The sequence below is a fragment of the Calonectris borealis genome, chromosome 11, assembly GCF_964195595.1.
Source record: "Calonectris borealis chromosome 11, bCalBor7.hap1.2, whole genome shotgun sequence".
Taxonomy (NCBI): domain Eukaryota; kingdom Metazoa; phylum Chordata; class Aves; order Procellariiformes; family Procellariidae; genus Calonectris; species Calonectris borealis.
The window spans coordinates 11,842,344-11,856,207 of NC_134322.1; the positions used below are offsets into that span (position 1 = coordinate 11,842,344).

General features: G+C 37.6%; 1 protein-coding gene across 2 annotated transcripts; it reads right to left on the reverse strand.

Annotated features, from left to right (window-relative positions):
- Nucleotides 1-2,352: 2,352 nt before the first annotated feature.
- Nucleotides 2,353-13,728, reverse strand: LOC142086702 (CDC42 small effector protein 2-B-like). 2 transcript variants are annotated; one of them, XM_075160021.1, is made up of 6 exons: nt 13,389-13,728; nt 12,339-12,872; nt 10,917-11,025; nt 10,595-10,808; nt 10,058-10,159; nt 2,353-9,522 (listed from the first exon to the last, which is right to left on the reverse strand). In XM_075160021.1, the coding sequence occupies exons 4-6, from the start codon at nt 10,646-10,648 to the stop codon at nt 9,448-9,450; spliced, it is 231 nt and encodes a 76-aa protein (XP_075016122.1). In that variant the 5' UTR covers nt 10,649-10,808; nt 10,917-11,025; nt 12,339-12,872; nt 13,389-13,728; the 3' UTR covers nt 2,353-9,447. The 2 variants fall into 2 exon arrangements, with proteins under 2 accessions (XP_075016122.1, XP_075016124.1); XM_075160023.1 differs by lacking the exons at nt 10,917-11,025; nt 13,389-13,728 and having other exon boundaries at nt 12,339-13,320.
- Between the last annotated feature and the right edge of the window lie 136 nt (nt 13,729-13,864).

The window sequence follows — 13,864 nt, forward strand, 5'->3', positions numbered from 1 at the left end:
TGTTTTGATCAATACAGATATTTTGATGATAACAGCCAAGCTTTTTTTTTCCCCCAGTGACAATCTGCAATTCATCTTTCTATCAGCAACAGAACAGGCTTACGCATCTTGTAGATTTGCTAGGCTGCAAAAGTGTGTCTAACAATTTAATGTGCTTAAACGGTGAAAGATAATGGCACACCATGACACAGCTAATAATTCATATTCCATGCAGAATTGGTATTTAAAAAACCAGCTCGTACATTGTCCATCTGTGTGTTTCTATTTTGGTGCTGTTGTCAAGAGTAACCATGACACTATACGCCAACTACTCTCTCTTCTTCTGAATCTAACAAGATCTGGATGACAGATTAATACAGATTACTTCAATGAATCTATCAATTCTGTGATCTGTAAAGAGCTAAGGGTATGTATATGACAGCGTATTTCAGGCATGGAAGAAGTGTTTAATTTGAATTGCAAGTGCGTAGCTGCTCACAGGATCAGATTCCATGGGGTGTCCTGCCCTACAAAATACTAATCTCTCTCCTTGCATTCCCCAGGAAAGCACAGCAGTTTTTATTCTGTCTGCAGCTGAAAAAAAATGGGCTGAGGAGAAATACTAGGAGTACAATTTCCTTTTACTTAAAGTGTATGTTTGGTTTGATCTCCCCTGCCTTGATGCATGTTTAAAGATATTGTGTAAACATCTCTGACATTGAATGCATTCTCTGCAGTCCAGCGGGCCTGTGCAGTGAGTAGAAGTGCAGAAATACCTGCACTGAAGAGCCCTAACGTTAGCTCAGGACATGGGCAGCTCACATTCAGGACATCAATAAAAACTTCTTAGGTAATCTTTATTGGCAACTTAAGTAGTCCCTAATTTTTACCATAAGCTTTAATGTGTAACCAAAACTAAAAACAGATGATCTAGTCTTAAATTGCAGCACTACGAGAAAAACTAGATTTTATTTATATATGTTATTTCCGATCCCAGGCAGAAGAAAACTAGGTTATAAAAACATTCAGAGCCTGAAGAATTACTTCAAAGCCTAAAAGATTCTTTTTTTTCCAGTTTTAAACCTGGAATTCCTTATTTGGAATGAATAACACAGCTTCCACTCATAATCAGTGTAAGATACTGAAAATCCATACCAAGAATTGCATCCTTTCTATACCACCATAATTATTTCCATCACAGAAAAGAAGAGAAAGAACACTCGGAAAAATCCGTTTCCCAACCAAAACATCCACATGAAATAAATTCTGTAACTCAGCTCAGGCATTCCTAAAGCATTTCAAAGCGTTAAGGAACAGAGATGTTTAATGTAGGCTTTGAACATATTAGTTAGAAAGTGGAAACTGAAGCTAAATAACCATTAGCACAGGAAAGAAACTGCTTGAATAATACTATGTATCTCTTGAAATCCTTTTCAAAGGGATAATGAAATTATCCCTTCCTTCCTACTGCCTGTTTTCCACCACATACGCACACTTCTAAACACAAATGATTTTACTCAGAAGGAAAGATATCCAAAACATCTTCCATTCCAAGGTCGTTCTCCTGACTCTCCCATTGCATTAAGTGCTACTTTATGTTTTATCAGCCTCTCGGCTTTTGAGTAAACTTATTCCAACCAATCTGCCTTTTTCTGTTCCTTTCCCTATATCTCCTTACCTAATTAAATTTGCTCTTCCATTAGCTTAACTTTGAATTACTGTCTAATTCTGTTAATTTTGCATAAAATACCATAAACAGAAAATAGTTGCCGTGTTAGGTAGGCAGGTTTGGAAGGGTGGCTGTCAGCATTAGGTATTTAGGAGAAAATATACTACATAATTTTTAAAGGACTAAGATTATAAAAGAGACTAGACTCTGCTCACTAAACAGTTATGTCATACAAAAATCAGTAAAGAGGGAATTTTGGGTTCATTAATCAATACACAAGCTTCAAAGGGATGAAGGAATTTTTAGTAAGTTGTATTAATTTTTAAGAACTAAGAGAGAACACTGACCCAAATACTGAATGTAAATATATTTCTAAGAAATTTAGTGGGTGGTAGAGTAATAGGGCAGAATAAAGCAGGTGACAAGGAAAAGGAAGTGGCTTAACCAAAGAAAATTTTACCCCGCCCTATAAACTGTCTCTTTCAGTGCTTCATATTTTCACAGCTTTTTGGCTGGAGCCTGGAACAAGACAGCAAGATAACACTGTGAAACCTCTTGATTAAAGTGCCATGGGGAACACTGTTATGGAAACCTGCCATCTCTGTGAGACACACACACACACAGAGCAAAGAGGACATGTGCAACAGCCTGATGGGACCTCTATCTCCTGGCAAGAAAATGATCCAAAGCATAGAAAGACTGGTATTTAAGAATTATTTATTAATACAAACACATCTAGCAACTTTTCCCCATGTACTAACAGCCTCATCTGAACATCAGTAAATATCAATCTATGCAAGCAAGAGATACCCTAGATCACTGAATATTATGGAGTAGAGAAAATAGCCAATTCAAATGCATTTTCAAAGGTGATGTTTAAAGTAGTTGAAAGAAACTAGTGAAAGCCTTCCTCGTATGCCATTATGCAGCAAGGTCACATTAGCATGCATTAATGAAGGACTGTAAACCTTACTTTTGAATTATATTTTCAAGCTTGTATCACACCCTCAAACGTATTGAGTCAAGTTTTAATATTTCCTGGTGGTAGAGACTGCAAGAGTAAACATGGGTAACTGCATTTAAAGGCATATTACTTTCACCATTAACATGCAGCTTCAGCACATGTTGAGACTGGACTTTCAAACTTACATATATTAGATCAATTCTTTAAAAATAGATCTCTGTTTAGAATAAGTGCCACTGTTCTGCCTGATCTACAAATCCTTAATTTTGGACAGCTCACTGTGAAAAGATTAATTACTGGTTATCAGTATAGTCTTCATTCACCTTTAGACTCAGCTCAGGTAAGTTATGTAAAATGTACATGTCTGTCTTAAGCACCAGCAAGATCAGATGCATGTAAATATATTATTATTAAAAAAAAAAAAATTCCTGTAACCAAACACTTTTTCTAGCTCTTTGATGAAGAATCTGAAATTAGTTAGTCATCCGCTTGTACAGGCCAATGTCAGCTTTAAAAGCACACCAAATTCTCTCTCGGTAGTTTAAATGTAGATTTTAAGTCCATTTTTTTAACTTCCAGTAAGCCAGAGCAATCATACTAATTTCAGTTTAAAAGAATGGATTATTTTCTTCCATATTACTTATTTAAGATGAAGGTCTAAATATGTACATATATATTAAAACATATATATTGAAACACTAAAAGACATAATTCAACTTTTTTTTTACCCCAAATTAAGGTGGGCCCTTAGTAATAATAACCTTGATTTTGTTCAGTTTGGATTTATATGCAAATATCAGAGGAAACTTAAAATTTGTTATAAAAAGAATATTCTTCCCATTTACATTGTTTTAATAACAAAAAAAATTAAAAATGTTCACTGAGTAAAGTTTCAATATGGCTTTGTGGCTTTGATTTCATGAGTAATTTACTGTAGAGGTCCCAACAGACACCTCAAAGTTGTTGTTCTTGTCCATCTGTTACTACTCTCTTCTGAATAGGATTAAAACTAGGTTAAGAGAACTTCCTCCCATTTGAACTACATTTTTGGGTAACGTTTTAGGATTTTGGACACGCTAACAGGATGCACAGAAACAGGATATATGGAACAAGTGACAACCACAAGGTTTTCAGTAGCCATACTGCAATGCTTGATAAGCCAGTTAGGGCTGGGTTTAGGTGATGCAGAGTGTACCATGCCACGGGTGCCCTTGCACACTCCACTCTCCCTGAAAGGGCACCATTTTTTATTATAACATGAACTGGCTCATCTATAAGTTCCCAGGTGAAGACAGCAGTCCTGCTTCAGTGTTAAGCACCTCAAGTTGGGAGCTTTTTTGGCACAAGAACACATACTAGTAATGTCCCTGCCTACTCAAAGTGCTTTCACGATACTCTTTCATGTTTCCTTTCTCTACACAGCATTGGAAGAAAAAGTCTTTATGGAAATCTGGTGTAGCCATAGTGACCTCCTGGCATCTCAGCCTACAGAGTCCAAGAGAACATCCCTCAAACCTCCTCAGGCACAAGGAGGTCCTCATGACCTTACAGTTCTGACCCATCCATACTCTCCCAACACCTGGAAGCTGAATATCAGGTGGATCTAGTTCTGAAGTTTTGGCAGCATGGTGGACTGAAGGCAAATACCCTTCTACTACTGCTATTTTGTATTAACTCTAAGTTTTATTTGTTTTGTGTTCCATGGAGGTAGTGTTGGATGCAGCAGGCCTCAGCATTTAGAACATCTGCAACCTCACATTTATCAGAGAAAAAAAAAAAGCACCATCTCATCTTCCAAAAATATATGTGCCATAAGTCTGCAACTGCTGAAACCAAAGCTAGCTTTCTGGGTGGCACCACACTTTCTGAAAACAGCTTTGAAAGCCACTGCAGGAAGAGGATACTACCACCCATTAAAGTTATGTTGGCAATCTGTGTCTCAAAGTCCCAGCTTAGTCATGCACTTAAGTGCCCGATTTCCTCCATATACCAATTATGCACACATTACGAGTACTTTCCAATTGATATCAACAAAGCTGTCTTATGCTTTGCAGATAACAAACATTAACATGCACATGTTCTGCTCCCTGCTCCTTCCTCATAAACATATACCACATTGCCTCTCCATGGCTTCTAAACCTGCCTCACTTCTATATCTCATTTTTCTGTGGTTCCCGATCGACCTGTCAGCCTCTCTGACCTCCTTCCCTGCAGTATGAAGAATTAAGCAATAACAAGACGACTTCATGCTTTCATGTAGCAAAGTACAAAACTGGCTCAGAGCTGCATGTGGTGATAAGTTTAAGTAATTCCACAGCTTAAGGCTCTGTTGAGGAAACAACTGTCCAACAGGCCAGTTCCTAGAGAGGACCTATTCTGTACAGGACTAAGCAACCTTTTACACTGTAACCACATGAGTATCAACAGGAAAACCACTGATGTAAGTAACTTAGGCCTTGTGTGCCAGACAAATTACCGTGTATCAAGAAAGGGCAGTTTGTCTGCAGAAGCCACTTAGAGCATCTCCTTAGGTGCACAGGGACTTCAGCTGTAGAGGTAAGCATCTAAATTTTTTAATTTCAAGCATTAACTGCTACTTTGGGTCTAAACCCTGTCGATCCAGCCCCTGTATTAAGACAGAAAGGTACATAGTAAAAGTGGTACTACAATTGCAAGGAGTTAAAAATGCAAGTCTCCACTTTTTAAAAAATAAATAAATAAGAAAGACTTATTCCAAGCAGTCTTGTTTTTAGAAAAACATTCTATTTATGGTTGGTCTTTGTTTTCTGCCCTGAAGCCAATCTGCAATCTAATGAACCAGAAATTTTTTTAATTTCGGGAATCTATACCTTTGACATTAACCCTTAGCATGTGATTCACCTGTCTTGCAGATTATTTTAGAATTGAAAGTCTAGCTTCAGGAGCCATAAACTAGAAGCATAACCTAGTACACCATTGTACTGCAAGTACTCTTTTTAATCGGTCCCATTGAAGAGTGTGTTTACCTGAAAAAAGAGGATACAAACACTAGGAAGGAAGATCTAGCTTCTACCTCCTATTCCCTGACTGCCTAACTTTTATCTGAACGATTTCATAGCACAGTGCTTTAAACAACTGCCTGGGGTTCTTGACTAACCAAGTTGCAGAACCACAGAGTATCTGGAAGCTTTACAGGAACCCACTCACCAGAGGAGATCTTTTTGACACCACTGTAACACAGCACTATTTTCTTCCTGTAGTTCATTTTGTCTATCTTCACAGTGATTATGAAGGGGAGACAAGATCATTCTTATCTTCAACTGTTTGGTTTTTATGGCAATGTCACAGTGCTGATAGCAAAGTAAATCCAAACGCAATCAAGAGCAACTATGTGATCATCTTTCACTGACAGATTTGATTTTTTTTTTCAGTTACTGTATTTAGTAACATATAATGAATTTCATAAACATACCCCCATGGAATTTAGCATTGTCAAATTGTGCTTATTCTTGCTGGCACAGTAAGATAAAAGGTATTTATTAAGCTCAAACATTTTTTGTCTACACAGAGTGGAAGCTGTACAGAAGCACCCAATAGTCCAATATGGCAAGACCATACAAAGGAATAGCACTACATGCGCAGATTGCAAGTTATCATATTTCAGGCTAACTTGGAACATAGCATGACATCACCTAATTGTTATAAAGCTGCTCTACAGGAGGTAAAAAGACATATTAGATTAGACATTATAGAAAATACCTTTTCTATGTACTGACTGCAGGTTTATGCAGCATTATGGGATAGTCAGTAAAGCTTAGCAGGGACATCAAGGGATAAGACAGACAGTATTTAAAATAAAGTTACTCTCCCCCCCCGACTTTCTTCCCTTTTTTTTTTTTTTTTTTTAATATAGGAAGCAAACAGATACAGTGCTGGCACTCTGCCAGACTACATATAAAAGACTTGATCCTGCTCTGCTTGCAAGTTATTTTACTTCCGACTACTAAAAGAAACCATAAAATGCCATCAAGTCACAGCAGTAATGTCTCATTGCCATATTGTGTTGATACAAGGTCTTCACAGCCTACAACGTAGATTAAAAAGTTTGATCCTTTGGTCTTATTTGCTGTATTTTATTCCAGTCAAGCTCAAAAGCCACCAAACAGAAAAAAAAAAAAAAAACGAAATGGAGTAATAGCTTGCATAGAGCAGACAGAAAAGTAAAATTGTGCTCTCTAGTGGAGAAATTTGATCTTGTGCAATAAAAGTTCAAGCCATGCTGATCCATCCACTTGACCAGCAGGTTTTCAGTGCAGAGAAAACATGAAGATTTTCCACAATATGAGAAGAGTGCAAGTGCCTAGTTCAACAGATTTATTATAACCAAGATAGATTTATACTGAGTTACATGACAGATTACAGCTAGATAAGGTTTCTAAATATACAACAAAAAAATACCTAAGTCCTAAGCCATGCTTTTATGTTTGTTTAGATTTTAAAAGTAATGGCACCTTTAATGCAATAGCAAAATATTTCCTTTTAATGATGTGACACTTTAATATGGTCCTATAATACTATATAGTCTGATGAAAATAGGTTAGTTTTACACCAGATAGTGCTACTTGGTTTACATGATGAAAATGAGGATTTTTCTATAAATAAGGGTTTAATAATAAAATTCTCTGTTGATTTATTTTTAGAGAGAAGAACTGACATGATCACCCACTCCTTTATTTCTAGTTATGCATACACCACTAATCTTAAACATACTGAATGGGTCTTCAAGAACTCCTGTTCAATTTGTGTTCTTACAGTGTTAACAAAATACAACCCATTTTCTTCACGGCAGCTGCCCTACCACTGTCTTTTCTGGGCAGGTACGGACCAATGAATGCATGAATTCAATTTAATAGCAGATGAATTAGAATCTATTCTTTAAAACAACTTGGCCACTTTATGCTTCCTCAATAGTACACAGGATTTAGCTTCTTTGAACTCTGTATCTTAACTAGGCTGTTGGAATAAATCTGAATTTAAAAGACAGAAATATGAAAGACTTCAAAAAGCTAAATGTACAGCTAACTCATGCTAATATTAAAATATATTAAAATTGGGCATGTATTCTAATTCAAGAGTAAGGATCTAGCAAGACATGGATATTAGATTTCTCTTATGTGGCTGCAGAATGTTATGATCAGCTGTTACAGAAAGTAACGTTCTCTCTTCCTCTTCGGCCTTAAAGATGAAATAATAGGGGGGGAGGTTTTTTTTGACTGCATACAGAAACACAGAGCTACCTTTCATGTTTTAAGCTCTCTAGTATATTCAGCAAAGGCAGCCTAACACTTCAGCAAAGCCAGCAGTCGAGATTTAAGAAGTATCACAAGCCACAAACAGAATCATACAAGTTAAAAAGATTTGCCAGCTAGATGTTTTTTCAAATGGAAAAAAGTTCATAACTGATCTTATGCCTAGAGCAAGGAGGAGAGAGTTCCACTGACTTCCAGCATAATTGATGCTGATATGGCAGCAATTTTAACACTTGTATTTAGTTAATCTCGTGACAGCAAGCAGATTTCCTAAGTTTCTGCACCGTTAGTCGTTCAGAATTTTGAGCTGGGGAACAGTTGTCAGTGAGTGGGTAAAAGAAAAACCTAGCTCTACTTCAGCAGTTTTGTCATATCACTTAATAGAAAGATGAATAAGAACTAAGTGACAAACTGTAGTTTGTATATGGCTAAATATCTGTATTTATGAAGTGCTGGAACTCTGCAAGACACTGTTTCCATTTAATATTCTCCTGCAAGTTTTCACGATATTCTTTAAGTTTCTGTCCTTCACATGGCTGTATCACTTAAACCATACCTTTTATTTCAACCATATGCAAGAAAAAAATTAACTCATCTACAAAGAAAAAAGTCTTGAAATTAAGGAGCCAGAAAGACAAGTGAGATATCCCTTGAAGTCCTGTGTAGTTACTGTTATAGATAGGTAACAGAGAGAGCGATCTTAAATATGTTTAGTTTCAAATTCAATAGTAGTCATGCAAAATTAACACACAGTTGTGAGCATATTGTAGTATCACTTGAACTTAACTGGTACATATTATTAGCTCTGTTGTAGTAATGCCTGTCAGTCACACTACTGCATGTATGGAAGGGAGGCAGCCCAGTAATTGAGAGAAATGTCTGTTTTTCTAAGCCTCATTCGAGAGTAGGTATGTTTGCAAAGCCTCCATTTTTAGCTATAAAAGCATTATCACAGCAAGGCAGAAGTTTCTCTGGGTTTTGCAGACTCAGCTAGCTATATTATGTTAGAGTTCGTTCACCATAAAAAGACATTAAAAAAATACCAAAGTACAGCTCAGTAGATTTACGCATTAGGTTGTAAGCCATCTAAAAAACAGGTCCAAAGTTATATTACAGGCTACAAGATCCTACTTAGCAATTCAGTTTAGCCCATGTAAGAAGTGCAAACATGTGGTATCTTCCAATTAAATCAAGCTCTGCATTTCTTGACGGGAGAAAAAGACAGAGACCAAAACCCCAGACAATTCATACTGACTTCCAATCCCATCCTACAAGACAACTTTGTGAAGTTTTTGAGACACAGCTAGGAAATCATCCACAGTGACAAATTACAGTTGCTACTACAACCCTACCACGACAGACCATTTTAAGGATAATTTACAATAACTCCTTCAGAAGCTATCGCACAAAGAACACCAAAGCTTGCACTGACCTATATATAATTCAAGTACTCTCCTACTCAATCATAAAGAGATTTTTGAGAATATGAAAACACAGTCCAGGGGGTCCTCATAAGACAGAGCAGATTTCGGCCTCCTCTCAGTTTCCTATATCTCAACAGTTGCAGAAGTGCCATTTGTGTAGCCACCTTTAGACTTCATGTGGTCCTGAATTGATACAGCCTAGAAAAAAAGTTTATTAGAACATGCATCTTATAAAGCATGGTTGCCAGAGCAATTATTAAAAGCATTGATGTGAAGAGGCAGGTGAGCCATATGTTTACAGTGCTGTGTCCCAACATTAGGGAGAAATAACAGCTAAACCCAGGATTGTTAAATACTATTTTAAATCAGTGCATGAGATGGGTCTTACTATCCAAAATCCACTTATTCTTACATCCCTCACCCTGGCACAACTTTGACTTCAGGGTGATGGGTTATCTGGACCTAGTATCAAGTGCATCCACAGAATCCTCACCCAAAAGGTTCTCATCATATGTAAAGATACTGGGGAAATGAGCACTTCTTGCTGAATGTATCTTCCACAGTATCTTATGTGAACAAACCAAAGGACAGTTCTCTTCTGATGCTATTCTATTGATAAAAAAAAAAAAATTCAGATTTTTCTCTCTATTACAATTATCTAGTATTTTATTAGCTACCTGCTCTACAGGTTACTGAGTGGAGATTTCTGCTTATCCAAGAGGTGCACACTTACTGATGAATAGTCACTACTCATCTCTCTTGCCCCAACATGCGCAGTGTGTACAAAGTTCATTGGTTCTCCTATCATATTCCGGTCCAGTCTCCGACGCCTTTTCTATAAGAAAGAAGATCTTAGGTCTCTATTCAGAAAACAGGCGCAGCTTTCAGACAAAAACAAGCAGCTGAATTAAAAAAAAAACAGTCAGTACTGACCCCTAATGACTCCTCACGGCAACTGGGCTGAAGTTTCAGACTGTTTGCAGTAAGAAAGGGTCAAATTCACTGTCATTACTGTATTACTGCTAATTGAATTTTAGCAAAAACTTTCTTTAATGTTGGAAAGTCAGGGCCTAAGAACTTTAAAACAGTCATATGGCCAAAGTTTCTGGCAAAACACACAAGTTTAAACATAGTTTAACAGGTCTGGTTTTAGCTTTTATATTACTTAGCCCAAACTAATCAAAACAACACGGCAATAAAAGTGTTTTCCACATAACTGAAAGACAAAATTTCAAATCTGATAAAGGATTGCAGTTGTGCATCTACCTACCGGCTGGGGCTGTTCACCATTACACCAATTAAAACAAACCAGGAATTCAGTCATTATATTTTTCAGTAGGTAATAAGGTCTTGTTAAGTGCAATTATTTCTCTGGGAGTCAAAGCAGTTCGAGGACCAAGATGCAGTTCCTAACGTGCGTTTAGGAAGGAATTGCTTGTGCAGATTCACTGGTAAAAATCACAGAAAGCATCTGATGAATACACCTGGAAAGAGATTATTATTTAAGTTTATACTAAAATACATCAAAGTCTTGTAACAGTTATTGAGCAATAGACATTTCAGAAGACTAAAACAAGACTGTAAAAACATACCTGGACAGAAGAGTAGCATCAATTTAAAATCAGTATGTTCATGTCAGAAATCAGGGTTAAGAACTCTGCACATTTACTCCCAGACAGACAGTAGTGTAAGTTCTGCTTTCTTCACAGAAGCATAATAAAAGCAATGCTAAAATTAATTCAGGTGTTGTTTAACAGTCTGTGATCTGATTGTAAGCAGAGCTAGCCAATGCTTATGAACTATTTAGTATTTCGAAAGAAAATAGCTTTGAAGCATAACAGATTGAATGCTTAACATTTACAAACAGGTGCAAAACAAAGTTTCCTTCTTACATCTGATATAGTTACTCTTCTTAGACATAGAAAAGCTCAAAGTAGAGAGTATTCTACAACTCCAAAAAGCCCTTAAAAGAGAAAAAAAGAGCTTTGTATATCAGCAACAGAAACCATTCATCAGTCAGAGCCTAGAGCTTCCCAGAATGTATAAAAGTATTAACACAGCACTCCTGAATTGGAGACACAACCAGAAAACTCACTGACTTTGATTGCCCTGAAGCTATGATAAAAAACAACTTTTTAGTGGTTACTGACTTTTTTTTTAAATATCTTCCTTCGAATCAAACCTAAGGCTATAGAGTAGCCTTTCATATCAACTTTTTCATACCCCAGATCATTAAAACAATATTATACCAGGTTACTTTACAAAGGAGGTTTTCTTTTTAAAGCTTACAGCCTAACAGAAGTTACAGCTTCATCAATTCAGCCTTTCTGAACCCCCACTGAAGCCTTCACAACCAAACAGCGTAAGCTTCCCCCTTCACAAACATTTCTTATGTAGTCCCACAATTATGTAATTAGCACACCTATTTCTTTCACCTTTGTGGTTTCCTTACACTTCATCACTTCTCACGCTTCAAGCAGATCTTTTAAATTTCTGCCATTTATCTTTCAAAGCGTTTGTTATGTTTGCCTCAGCTTCAGGTGGCCTATATGATACATTATTGCAGAATGTGTCATGTATTATTCCATTTTATCCTGGGTGGTTTTAATACAACTCATTATCTGGCTCAATTATCATTTTTCACCTCACTTCATCCTCTCACAACAGCCTTTATTACCACTAATGCCTTGTTTAGGTGCAGCAAAGAAGGGACAGTGGCCCACACAACCATAAGAACACGCAGAAGCTGAAGATTTTGCCTACACTTCACATTAGTTGCAGATTTTTTGGGTTTATTTCATGTTAAGGAGACTGTATCAAAGCTAAGATTTTCTTAAAAATCATAAAGTGTGTCACTGTACACTAATAACCTATTTTGAAAGCAGACTGACTGAGACGAGCATCAAATTAGATAGAGAAACATCCCCAGCCCAAAATAACGATTGAACGCCCACCCTCCTCCCACCATACCCCTCAGCATTTGGCCATCTCCCTCCGTGGGGCTCCGTGCGTACCTGGGTGTTATCTGCTGCTCCCAGGGAGTCCCGACGGGATGGTACGTCCTCATTCAAGCGCTGGCACGCAGCCAGCTCCTGTCTTGGCAACTCCAGCGCATTTACAGTTCATATTCCTAGGTTATAATTAATCCTAATTGCTAAGCAAGAACGCTTCACTGCGATCCCATCCCCTGCGACAGTTCCTTCACTCTGTAAGGTGCTGCAGAAGTCTGTTGTGCACTTCACGCTTACCTACAGGTGTCAGAAAAGCAGAACGGAAACCAAAAATAGCGCCCTACTTTGGCGTCAGATTTGTGCAGCCGCGGTTTTCTCAGCACTATCCATACAGCCTGTGGCTCACTTCCACCCCTGCGGCAGCTCTGCAGGTGTCCTCCTGGCACACAGCAGTGCTGGACACCTTCCTGTTGTGTTTTACAACAGAACTCTTCTTTTCCTCTGCATGAGTCAGAGTATCATCCTCCAGGACAGGAATGTCTGTGCCAGGGCATGGGACACCACCTTCCTCCCAGAGACTCAAGGTTTCCACACTAACTGGAAGAATTTAAAAAACATCTTAATGTGTTCAGGCTCGCCCAGGACTAATAAAAACCAACAAGAATCCCCAAACCGAGGAGAAAACAACATTTTGTCACTGTTGGCACACAGTCCAGAATTGGACAATATCCTGTTGTTCTTTCTCTCTATTTTTCACCATAGCAGCAGTATCATCGAGGAGACAGAGACAAAGGGCCAGGGAAATGGCTAGCACGCGCAGACACAGATGTTGAATGCGATGGGCAGGATGCACAGCCATTCTGGAGTCCGTAGCCTTAAAGCGCCTGAGAGCTTTATGAATGTTTAGATGTACTTTACTGAGCATAACACTCAATTTGTTCTATCATTGCTGTGTCTTAAGAGGTATTCAAAATATTCTTGTATTTTACTTACAAAATACCAATTCTATATGAAGTGGAAAATGTTTACCTGAATCAAAACAAAAGAATCCTCCCTTTCCATAGACAAGAGAGATGCACGGTAATCTTGATAAATAACATCCACTAAACATACCTATTATTCACAATTGGCCTTTAGGTTCAAGGCCTGATCATGACAAATCCTGGACTCTGAGCTGTTAGTGAAGGACAAAGATTGTAAAGTTAGCATGTATTATCACACGTCAGACGCAGGCTGTCATCACCCTGCCCCAACTGAGTTGTTAAATTGTGGTAACTTCTGAGTCCAGTTGTTGCCGTTTTCATTCCAGCTCTGTCAGTACTGAACTGATGCTAGAGAAGCATATTTCAGGCTAACTGTCTTTCTAAAAACCACTGTGCTTCTAATTTGTTCATTATCTTTACTTTGCTCATTTGATATTTACATTATGTTAAAATCCTGAAACAGTTGTACGTTTACATATTGGAATTGCAAGGTATGGTAAAAACAGTGGATCTCGTATTTCTAGATCAAAAGTAGTTTCGAATACGAAACTTGAAGAGTGCATCTTGCTTAGTGAAAGGTGAAGAGTAAAAAACAATAAATTACCA

What these genes read in the sequence shown, in the direction of transcription:
- LOC142086702 (XM_075160021.1), bottom strand. Translation starts at nt 10,648, where the DNA reads ATGACTGAATTCCTGGTTTGTTTTAATTGGTGTAATGGTGAACAGCCC. An exon ending in ATGGTGAACAGCCCCAGCCG is followed by an intron (nt 10,160 to 10,594) that starts GTAGGTAGATGC and finishes TCTTTCTTATAG; the next exon opens with AAAAGGCGTCGGAGACTGGA. An exon ending in TGAGTAGTGACTATTCATCA is followed by an intron (nt 9,523 to 10,057) that starts GTAAGTGTGCAC and finishes CTTTTTTTCTAG; the next exon opens with GCTGTATCAATTCAGGACCA.